This window comes from Hippichthys cyanospilos, chromosome 7 (assembly GCF_059441005.1).
Source record: "Hippichthys cyanospilos isolate Australia breed blue-spotted pipefish chromosome 7, RoL_Hcya_1.0, whole genome shotgun sequence".
Lineage (NCBI taxonomy): Eukaryota > Metazoa > Chordata > Actinopteri > Syngnathiformes > Syngnathidae > Hippichthys > Hippichthys cyanospilos.
This window is the reverse complement of record NC_142375.1, coordinates 19,829,752-19,841,697: the sequence shown is the minus strand read 5'-3', so window position 1 is coordinate 19,841,697 and position 11,946 is coordinate 19,829,752. Positions and strand designations below refer to the sequence as shown.

At 39.6% G+C, this 11,946-nt stretch overlaps 1 protein-coding gene across 2 annotated transcripts; it reads left to right on the top strand.

The window, feature by feature from the left end:
• The first annotated feature begins 2,790 nt into the window (after positions 1–2,790).
• Positions 2,791–11,274, top strand: akap8l (A-kinase anchoring protein 8 like). 2 transcript variants are annotated; one of them, XM_088420113.1, is made up of 13 exons: positions 2,791–2,923; positions 3,515–3,553; positions 4,154–4,364; positions 5,208–5,763; positions 6,913–7,024; positions 7,130–7,173; positions 7,294–7,315; positions 7,523–7,640; positions 7,881–8,022; positions 8,251–8,356; positions 8,470–8,600; positions 9,011–9,106; positions 10,416–11,274. In XM_088420113.1, the coding sequence occupies exons 1-13, from the start codon at positions 2,899–2,901 to the stop codon at positions 10,824–10,826; spliced, it is 2,013 nt and encodes a 670-aa protein (XP_088276239.1). In that variant the 5' UTR covers positions 2,791–2,898; the 3' UTR covers positions 10,827–11,274. The 2 variants fall into 2 exon arrangements, with proteins under 2 accessions (XP_088276239.1, XP_088276238.1); XM_088420112.1 differs by having other exon boundaries at positions 6,910–7,024.
• The last annotated feature ends 672 nt before the right edge of the window (positions 11,275–11,946 follow it).

Here is an 11,946-nt window from a genome sequence, read left to right as displayed (position 1 = left end):
CTGACTATAAATACGATTATTATCTATAAAGAAATGTATAAGTATGCCTAAATCTGTATCCTTTTTAACATTAGCAACAGAAAAAATATATATAAATCAACTGTTAATCGTATATTACAGTGTTTATATGGGTTACAGCTTAGACTAAAACAGAAAAAATAAAGTGCATCAAAGTGCCTGAAACTAAAAAGAATAAATAAAAGATGAAAATTCTTATTTTATTAAAATTACACTTCACATAACATAAACAAAGCCTTATCCCTGGGGTCATCCACTCCCCCCCCTGGCATCACCCGCCCCAATATTTGTGAAGCACTGGAATAATTCCACAGCTTGCAAACTAAGGACCTGTGACTCCAAATATTTTAAAAACATTAATATATGATCAATTATACATGAATTGTACGTTCACGTTGTTAACCACAGCAATTAATAAAGTGAACATATAAAATATGTACGGTATTTATTCTTTATTTGTTTATAGGATTCATTCAGTATTCATGTGTGCTTCAAAACTCAGCGTTCAAGGACCTCTGCCTTAAACGAGTATATATTTCTACTTTTAATAGACTGTATATAAAAACAAGTTGTCACACACTTTAAGGTGACTGTTGTAATGTAAATAATATAGTGTAAATAAATTTCTTCTCATTGTATTCATGCAAGTTTTTCTAGTGATGACATGACCACGTAAGTCAGTGACAAATGAACCATTCATGGCAGAATTTTCTGTCTTTTTTTTTTTCATGGCCAAATTCATTTAAGATAATATCCGTGCTAAAATATCAACAAACTCTTTGTCGTCTAATGCGAAATAATCTTGTGACACCAAGTTTTTAAATCAATTTTCCCATGACTGTAATATGACCTCATTAAAAAAGAAGCACACAACCCAAACACACACAAATGGCAATAATGAAACATGAAAACTTTGACAGATGGTGCAGGTTAAATCAAAGCTGGCCAAGAATGCTCATTTTTATCAATAGAGAGGTCAAACTTTCTCGGTTTTTAACCGTTCTGCAGTATTTTGTTCATTTTTTTCAATGTTTACATCAAAGGCATTTCACATCAAAGAGGAAGCATTGAAAGAAGGCACCGGGTAGCTGAAATTTCACCCAGATAGTGACATTGTGAAAGTTCAAAATGGAGTGCACCATTCAATGGCTAAAGTACTGCAAGAATAATGAAGAAGAAAATGACCGAAAAACAAACAATTTCCGACGTTTTGGGTCCATATCTTTTTCCGAAGATACTGGTTGCTTCTAACTTTGAAAGACGTGTCAAAACTTTAAATGTGTTTCTCAAAATTATGGATTTCATCCTTGCAACAAATTGCTGTTACGTAAAAATTGTTAGGGACATCCTTGTATTATAAATGTCAAGCCATCCATCCATTTTTTAAAGTTGCTTTTCCTCACAAGGCTCGCAGGCTCGCTGGTGCCTATCCCAGATGGCTTCAGGCAACTGAACCGGTTGCTGCAGCCAATTGCAGGGCACACAGAGACAAAAGACCATTCACGTACCCAATCACACCTAAGGACAATTTGGTACGTCCTATAAATAGAAATTTAAAGGTGATTAAGTGTAGAATTAGAACATAAATAACTCCATTTTCATTGACACGTGACATTTCCTGGCTACCGATCAGGCGTCCTTGAGCAAGGCATCATTCCCACGGCTTCAGCTCAATAGGCGCCACACTGTTTTGTTTTCACTCTGACGTCTCTCCTTGCATGCCTGCATGTGTCTGATGTGGTTGTCTTTGTGGCGTGCAACATAAAATATACAGCAGAGAATGGATCGGGTTCAATTTATCCTTGAGAGATTATGAGTATAATAAATAAATTGAATGAAACATTTTTGTGGTTGAAATGCGTCTGGTGTATTGCCCGGCAAGACATTTCGCTGCTTGTTGAATTATTCCAATGATGGAGTTAGAGCCCCGTTGACCCCGCCCCTTTTTTTTCTACACCACGGGTTTGAAGGTATTTTTAAGTGCCACCTCTTTCATATTAATGTTTTGATGTAGCACATATTTCCTATGATGGGGTGCTTTGCCTGAGAATAAATGTACATACAATCGAAGCAGACTGGAAATTTTACCCGTCATGCCTCTTTTTTGCCTGTTGAGAAACCGTTAATAGGACCACAATAATGAAACTCTGCTGCCCCCCTAAGGCTTAAAAAAAACTTTAAGATCAAACTATTGATACATAAAGTTACTGTTGTTGATGAGTTAAATAGTCTCAAGCATCGAACTCATTCCGTTCTACCTAAAGGGGAGTTAAAGGAGGAGGCACATCGTTTCATATTACTAAATAAACTCTTAACCTGAATTCATGCTGTGTATAGTCTCGTATGATCAATTTTGGCACTGGAGCCTGCTTATCGTCCCAGAACCATCAGAGCAGTGCTCCCAATTTCCCAAATTATACAGTACAATGACAATAAAGATTGTATTTCTATCTGCCCTCTGTGTTCCCTTATCAAGATTTCTAATCCTCTCTACCCTTGTAAAGCTTTTACTTGACTAGATGGGAGGTAAAGGAACATGTTAGATTTAAAAATGCATTTGAACCGTGGGCTTGTGATGTTTAATTTTAATTCTATGTGACATTCAATGTTTATAGGTATTAATATTTGCATTTTTAAGACAATAATCATTAAGTCTCTTCAAACTTCTTCGTTTAACGGCACTTTCTAAAAACGCCCCTGCACAAGAACGCCATTCAGTAGTTTTTTTTTTCAAGAACGCCATAGTTCGAAGCCGTGTTTCACAGGAAGTGACGTCAGTTTAACCACGTGACGTGGGCCGCATTGTCGTTTGCAGCGTTTTCGACGGGAAGCGAAATACATCTCGGCCTTCTTTTGTTAAAAAAAAAATCGTAAAATAAGATGGAAAGGAGAAATTACGGCTCAGGTAAATATGAATTTATTGTCATTGTATATGTAACAACATAGCATATTGCTATGTAATGCATTCGTCGCTTTATTTTTACATGACCGTTTAGCGCTAGTCTGACCCATTGGGGACGATCACCGTGTTATCGATGTCATGTAATCTTTTTTGTTGATTAAAGCGTTTCTTCGTAAAACGACAAACTTAAATAACGTTTTTAAGGTTTTAAAATTGCACTTGGTAGGAACGGAGCAGTAGCGAAGCCGTCGTTTTTGTCTTCGTCATTCCAATTTTTAGCTAGCTCATCATTGTTAGCTTAGCCGTCGGCTTGTGTATGTCTGTTAGCACGTTGCTAGGCGTCGTTTCAAAGCTTTCGTCAAATGATTTGTATTCATCCAGTGCAACATGGGATATTTTAGATTGAAATGCCTGTAGTAATAGAATATCATTCAAAGTCGTGAAAGATTTTAAACGCATGCAAAAGAAACAATTGAAATGTCAACACTATTTTCTGGATTCCTTTTAATCCTAAAATTTACTATATATGTAAAACTATCTATGTACTATATATGCATTGATTCACCCCATGTGGATTTTTTTTTTTCCTGAAAGGGTTTTCCAATTGGGGTGGAGGAGGGTCTGGCAACAGAGGTAAGCGATGATGGTGACATTCTAATTTGACTCATTTTTAAAAAATCTATTATACCAATTTTGTTTGTAATCTGTTATTAGCATATTGATTTAAAAATACAATGTGAGGGTCCCATAAACGACAAGGGAAAAAACAAAGTACTTACTTAAATTAAATTAAATTGTGTAGTAATGCATCCATGATGCCGATGCCACATATAAAGTATAATAACATTTTCTTGGATGAGGAAATGGGGACATGCAGTAAGGCCCCACACATACCAAAATGTAATATTTCAGGGGATATGAGATTGGGTCAAGAAGATCATCTTCCATCTATCTGCAGTTAATTTGGTTGGTAAAACAAAATATTTAATTATTTGTGAGGAAAATGGATTATCTCTAGCTGTACTCACAATTTAATCAGTAGAAAAACAGCTATCTAAAACAAAAGAAGTAATGAAATAAAACCAGAAGTAGCATTTGCTGGTTTCCAAGGAAAAATTGTATCAATTGCAGAGTATGCAAAAAGCTAGTACTTATATAAGTTCTGTAATGATAGAAAAGACCAGAATATGGATGAATTGTTGTTTTAATGTTGTCTATATCAATCTGTATTAGGTTCTGGGAACTTTGATCTATTTGGTGGGAACTATAAGAATTCCATGTCGGGTTTCGGGGGCTATGGAGGCGGCAACTCCAAGAGAGGCCTCTCAGAGACAGACATGCGCCAGCAAAAGATAACACACGCCGACGAAGTCATTGCCAAGATTAATCAGCGCCTGGATATGCTCACTCAGTTGGAAGGGGGCATGAAAAGCCGAGGTGACAGGTGAGGCGTTTTGAATCGGTACTCATTTTGTGTTACATAAGTCGTCATGCACGTTTGTGCTTTTGGCCATGTTACTGCTTTAATATAATAATGTATCTTCTCAGCTTACTCTTATTTGCTTTTATGTATAAACTGTCATGTTTAAAAAATATCTGGACATCAGTTTGTTTGACATGAAGGTAACAAGTAGGAGCCATCCAGGGATTTATTTGATTGCTTGTCACTTTCCATCAATTTTTTTTTCTTTTTCTCTGTTAGCATCGGTCAAGGTCACAGTTGACTTTCTGCTTTCGTCACACCTTAAAAGCTGTCTTTTGTCTTGTTTTTTTTTTTTTTCCATCATAAGCATTGCTCTTCTCATCAATGTGACCTAACCCTGCTCTCTGGTTGTAGGTTTCACACAAAAGATGAGTTGAAAGTCGCTGGCCTTAAAGCAGTGAACTGCTCAAGGCGATAAGAAAATACTAAAAGTGTTTTTTTTTTTTGTACTCTCGGTAATCGAACTCATTCCAAAGCACCATTGACCAATTAGGGTCTGCTGATCCTATAGAGAGGAGCTAAATTTGCATCCCCTCAACCCCTTCTTCTGGCATCACTGGTTGATCTCTGCCTGAACTAGTTGGAAGAGGTCTTGTAAATGTTACGGTCACATCAGATTTCCTGTTTTTACTGTAAAATCCTGCAAGCAGACCATAGTTATGGCGGATGTCCGCCTTGGGATCTGACAAGAAAATGGCGACGCTGCGGAGGAGAACGAGCGTCAGGTGGAGAAATCCAAACCTGATGGTCCTCCCTGCCTTGCTCTGTGCTCTTCTCTATCAACCCTCTCCCTCCATCCCGCAGGTTTGGCCAGTTCGATTCTTTCGACTTGCTCTCCTCCTCCCGAGATCTCTTCAGATCCGGTGGCAGTAGCTATGATTGTGATGATGGCCGTGGTGACAACATGCTGTTGGGCCAGCGAGGAGGCTCGGGCTTCGGAGGGGGCATGGGCCAAGGATGTGGAGGTGGCTTCAACAGCCCCTCCTCGTCCTATGGAGTCGCTAAAATGCGACATAATATGAGGGACTCCTTCACCAGTGGATCTGGTGGAGGTGGATGGGTCGGAGCAGGCCGTCGTTCCCCCAGAAGGGGCGGAGGTGCTGGGGGCCGAGGATCTGGCGGAGGGTTTGGTGGCTTCAGGTCAGACGCCATGCCATTTGGCGGAGGTGGCCGGGGAAGCGGTCTCTCCCCAGGGGGTGGTCGAGGCAAGCTCCCATCCCTCCTGTCCGACCGCATGTACTCGGAGGGTGGAGGTTTCCACCAGGGTCCTTCCCAAGGGCCCCACGACTTTCCCGGGAGGCTTTTTGCAGGGGGCCCACGGGCTGGCCGCCAGCGAGGCCGCAAGAGACCCCTCAACAAAGTAAGTACCTCCTGCCAAACTAGGAAAACCTGCTCAGATACTGGCCAAAAGCCCGTTCTGATTCCCACCTTTCTGTACCATTGGCCAACTGGCAAGCCCCGCTCTGTGCCAACATTTATGTGCTGCCCCCCGCACTCCGCCCACTGTTCATAGACTAATCTGTGTCAGGTTCCTCACGGAGCTTTACTGCTCTTTTGTAAGTTACGTTACTTGTGCTTCTCGCTGTAACAGCTGGTTTCTTTGAAAAGTAAGCTGTCATTTTATCTTTGGGTTTTGTGACTTATTTCATGCAAATATGCTACTGTAGATACTAGCAAAAGGAAAGTCCATACAAAACTTAAAAGTGGACCCTTTAAACTCTTCGGCTGGTATGATGGAGTCGTGTTGCTTATAATGTACACTGAATATAAGTTGACCGCCCTCTAACTGATAAATCATTTCAAAACTGTGCACCAATAAGATGACCTTCAATATAAGGATTTTTTTTTAATTACACGCCAGCCACCATTCCTAGTGTGTCTGGTATAAACAAATCAATTTAAGTAGTACAAGCAGGCTTTTCCTTCATTGTCTTGCTTTCTAACAGAAGCCCGGAGACCAAGCATTTGAACAGGGGGGTTGAGATGTTTTATATCCACCGTATTGCTGATTTTCTCAATATGACTGAGCACACCACAAGTTATTTGAGAATTTTGCAGTTTCTTACGATAGCGTAAACCCCCCTCATCGTATTCCCGCAAACTTTGGTCATTGACAGGGATGAGATTAGGGATGTGCGCATGCTGAAGTCCTTGTTTTATTATCCAAAAATGACTGCATAGGAGTTAGTCTTTCAAGGCTTTTCAGAGAAATTTTAAATTAGCAAGAATTCCTCCACAGGTGAGTATTGAAATTGTAACAGGTTGTTTTTGTGTTTATTGATAAAATATTTAAGTACAGTATTTTGTACTTGTTTGGTACTGAGGCTTTTTCAAAATTTTAGTCGTTGATTTTTTTTGTTTTGTTTATTGATAACAAATATTTTAGTATTTTTGTATTTGTTTTGTACTGATACCTTTTCTTTAATTTTAGTCATGTACCATCAAATAGTTTTAAAGCAATACATTTCTTTTCATTATTCTTAAGTTTATTTTGGGTGAACTTCAGCAGGTAAGACCACAAATTGATGTCCAGAAAAAGAGAAAGCAGATGTCCACTCCTGCAGATGAGCCAGAGTCTAAAATAAACAAGACTGAAGGCACGGATAATGCCGATTCTAATGGTAAATTACTGTCAATTGGCACCTTCTGGTTGGCATTTTAATATTTGTTCTAATTGGAGCAACTGAGCTGATTTGAAAGCACTTGTCTGATCGTTTTGTCTGCAGAGAAAGAAGAAACAAATGAACCAAGTGAGTCTACTGCAGATGCGGTGAGTATCAACACTGGACCTCATTGGGGGAACATGAAAAGAGGGTCACTTGAGGTGAAACCATGTTGCCTGTCACATGGCTCAACTCTCACCATTTTGTGTTTTTTTTTTTTTTTACAGGACAATACTGATGGAAATTCAGGTGAGCGCAGTCTTACCAATTAGATGTGATCTTAAATGTTAACTGATAACACAATTTTGTCATTAAAATTCCAATCCCGTCTCAACATTAATTACATCAGTTGACAATAATAAATGACCCCGATAGTGCGATTACACCAAAGTATTTGTTGCGGATGGGTATTATAGTGTCTCAGAAAAGCTAAGATGAACTCTTGCATTCTCTCAGGTGCGGCAAAACAGGGTGAGAGTGCCAAGAAGTTGGCGACGCCAACACAGGACAACCAGCCTCCTCCCCGAACCAAGTCAAAAGCGAAAGCAAAAAAAAAGAGGGGCTTTCAGGATAGGTAAGCGAGCAAATCCTGTCTGGAATTTGTCACTTGGTAAACACTAACTGGCATAAAAAAAAAATCACTAACCTTTTGTCATCGTTGTCAATATTCTGATATGGGTTGGGCTACCGCCATGTCCCCCTTTTATTTATTTGTTGTTTAAAACCTTGGTCACGCCAATGCACGCAAGCAGTTGGTGCTGCTGTTCAACCTCACAGCAAACATTTATCCCTCTCATTTATTTCCTCCCTCTAGGGTGGTTTTTGCATGCTCTCTCTGCAAGTTCAAATCATTCTATAAGGAGGACATGGAGAACCATGTGGAAAGCCGATTCCACGAGGAGCACTTAAAGTTCCTCGCGAGTCAACTAACCAAGCCGACCACAGACTTCCTGCAGGTGAATAGCAACTCTGAAGTAGTTTTATGAATTTGAAGAAATTTGCTTAGTCCATGTACAGAAAATTTGTTAACACCATTGTCCTGTTTGAAGTGCGTCTGACTCCTTTATGCCTGGTAGTCTGTATAATTAATATGAACACCCTTGGCCATTGTGTATGAGATGACTCAGCGGAACAAAGGTGCACTCCACAATTGAACACTTACTCACTCGTGGTTTGATTCCTAGGAGTACTTGATGAACAAGTATCATAAAACAGAGCAAATGGTCAATCAGATGGAGCACCATAGTGCTGCCATCTGTCAGGTGTACAGAGACCAGGACCTCACTAGAGGTAAGCAAAAGCAGCCTCGGGAGACTGATGATTGGTTTGAAAGAAGAAAACGTTAAAAAAAAAAAAAATGCTGGTTCCGGGTGTTATTTGTTCATTCTTGTGCTCTGTTGCAGATATTGGCATGGAGCACTTCTTGAAGAAAGTGGAAGCCGCACACTGCGGCGCATGTGACATTTTCATTCCCATGGAGCTCCCTCTGATTCAGAGACATATCAAGTCCCACGACCATAACTACAATCGCAAGGTAAAATAGATGTATGGCGCTTACGAAATGGTTTTACATTTTAAAAAACTTGCAAATGAATGTATGTTTTAAATATAAACATAGGTCTAGTTATTACATTATATTACACAGGGGGGTGGTGGCACTTCTCAGGAGGCCGCCATATTTGTTATAGCTACGGACGTCGGTAAATGCAGCACCTGCAACGCCTCCTGCTGGCCCTGATGAAAAACTGTCAATCTTACACACTATCCCTTTTAAGATACGATCTGTCAAGTGACCCGATATAGTCTTTTTACCCTCTGCTCCAGTTATTTAGACCAGTCAACACACTTGTCTCAATGACTTCAGTCTGCAGAATTGATTTTACTTAATTTATCAATTCTTTTTGATGTGGAATTTTTTACGGACTGCCTTGTCTCTGATTCAAGGGAATGATGGAGCAGTCCAAGAGAGCCAGCCTGTCAGTTGCGCGCAGCATCCTCAACCACAAAATCATTGAAAAGAAGCTGGAGAGCTTCCTTAAGGTACGCAACACAAAACATCCCCAAGTCTTCAAAACAGCTCTGAGATCCGTTTGGGGCGCTAAGGTCATATTGTTACGGTTTTGGTCCCTACATAAACTCACAAATGCCCTATTTCAGAGTATAAGTCAACATTTAACATCCAGATGCCCGGGCATATCTCCTCGTCAATTGATAATTTGCTGATCATCTTACTTGAGATGTTCTTTACTCAAGTGACCACTGTTCAGATCAGAGCATGGAAGGTTGCCCTTTGTGATGTTCTGTGCAAACGCGCTATAACGAATGCATACTATAACGAATTAAAGATATATAAAATAATTTTAAGTTTTATGAATGACATTACTTATTTCATATTCAATTTATTGTTAATGTAATATAAATTATAATATAATAAAGTGGAAATTTGAGTTATGCGCTTATAAGTCGACTCCTTCAATATGGGGGTTGAAGATGAGAAATAAAACCGACTTGTACTTGGAGAAATACAGTTGATTTTTTTTTTCAGTGAATGGCACATTTCCAAAAATACCTGAAAATGTGAAGATGTAAAATTGTGCGGGGAGAATTTTAAAGCACTGCTCACAAAGTTGATGATTTAACCAGAACCGGCTGGGTGACATGGCTGAATTTTTTTTTTTTTTTCTCCCCGGTCAATACGGAAAATTGTGATTTTAATCCAATAAACCCAACAGATGTTTATATACAGTATAGGACTGTTTTATTGAAAAATAAACAGCACAATGTTCAGACTGTTAATTATATTGATTTTTTTAATCGGTTTTAATAAAAACTTTATAGAGTCATGGCTTCTTGGAGGGAAAAAAATGGCGTCATACCTATTTTTGTGCATAACTTGTTTAAATGTCACAGGTAAGTACTGTAATTCCTTAAATGTAAGACACTTTTTTTTCTTCACCCAAACACAAAGGCCAAAAGCATGGGTGCGACTTATAAATGGTAACTCATTTTCTTTTTCTTTTTTTTTTAATGCAACTTGTGCAGCATCATATCACGATCTAGTTCTTCTGTTAAAATGACAAATTAATTACCCGGCGGCCCTACTTTCACTTGGCCACATCCTTAAAAACTTTTCTTAATGGCACTTGTTCAGCGAAAAGCAGTTGCCCATATTCAGAAGTGCTTTCTTAGCAGCCTTCCAGGAAGTAAAACAAATTTTCCAACTGGTTGAACCGCACTTTGACAAGTAATCCCTGACTTGATTTTAAGAATGACAAATTGAGTAATAACAAAAGTACGATGGAAGTCTTCGGACAGAGGTGTTCACCGACAGCGTTGTTACTTTTTACAGGGACAAAACCCATTCATTGATAACCAGGGAGAACAGGCTCAGGGCGCATCCGAATCCATGGTGGTGGACGCAACCGAAGAACAACAAAAGTCTGCGGACACGCCCGAAGAACAAAAGGAATCCGTCGTAGACGAAGAGTCCAAAGCGACGGAGGCGGAGACCCAGCCGGCAACCGAGGAGGAAGCAGCCAAGGAAGCGGAGCTGTTGGAGCAGGAGGAGCAGGTGGTGGCACTCATGGAGGGCAGCGAGGAGGAGCAGGGGAACATGGAGGATCTGGAGGGAGAAGGGGAAGAAGGCTTTGAAGCCGAAGATGATGATGATGATGAAGAGGGATACGTGGTTCACGATGAATTTGAAGAGGAGGGAGCGGAGGTGGCCGCTGCTGTTGAAGAAGATGAGCACAAAGAATGACTTTGAGGTTAATTCTCCCAGCTCAACAAAGCAGACGCATAATAAGATACGATGCATCCTTATATATTTCACTTTATTATGCTTTAATGTTCATGTAGATAATTTGTGTAGTAGTCTGAAGATGTATTTGGAACATGGTGATCTGAAAGCATATCTGAAGACAACCATGCAAAAATGTTTATTGCGCTTCATTTTTTTTGTGTGCCTTTTATTTGAAATTGTTAGACATTAAGTTGTTTAGTGGCGCTTTGGATTACAGTCGTAGTCTACCCACAAATAACATTCTGGTGATCCTAGCAGGACTCCAGCTAGGATGAATTTTCTTTCCCCCCAACTAAAGGAGGTTGTTTGTTTTCCTAAAGCAGGTCTGAATTGAACAATTGTAATGTTTGTTCACGATTAATGTTACTGTTCTATGGAGTCATGAATAAATGAGTAAACACCCTTACATTGTGTTTATGTACAAAATATTACAATCTGTAGGGAACATTATTAGTTTTCAGGCTCAGCCAAAATCAGAAAAAGGATTCAAAGATGTAATTTCAAGATTTTGTTCGTCAACATAGTCTTTCTATTGGGTATTTCTTAAATGTTAATGTATTAAAATCGTGAAATTTGATTTTATTCATGATCCCCATTAGCTAGTGCCAAAGCATCTAGCTAGTCTTCTTGGGATCCAACAACACATATAAATGATATATAGGAAGCATGTAGTAAAAGCAATAAATTAAGTAATAGCTGTTGCACTGGGATCCCCCAAGGTCAATATCAAGACTGTCCTGAAACCAAAACTCTTTCCTCTAATGCTTAAGGGGTGGTTTTTGAACTCGGACCCCTCTGCTATACTGGGGCCATACCGCAAATGCTTAAGGGGTAGGTTTTGAACTAGGACCGCCTCTGAATTATACTATATACCGGGGCCACATTTCGTTAAAAGTACCTTTTTGATTTATTTATATTTACGTTCATGATGAAATATAGTAAATTATTATTTCGTAATACGCATTTCATCACCCTCACATTCACTGTAGTTGGTGCGTTGAAATGGTTGCAAATGATTGCGTAATAGACCCGGGGAGGGGGCGGAGCTTCGCCTGACACTGACAGCGGCGTCCCTCCC

Excerpts from the sequence above, each read along its gene's own strand:
- akap8l (XM_088420112.1), top strand. The coding sequence starts at position 2,899 with ATGGAAAGGAGAAATTACGGCTCAG. Across the intron at positions 7,316-7,522 it reads CAATACTGATGGAAATTCAG|GTGCGGCAAAACAGGGTGAG; the intron begins GTGAGCGCAGTC and ends GCATTCTCTCAG. Across the intron at positions 8,601-9,010 it reads ACCATAACTACAATCGCAAG|GGAATGATGGAGCAGTCCAA; the intron begins GTAAAATAGATG and ends CTCTGATTCAAG.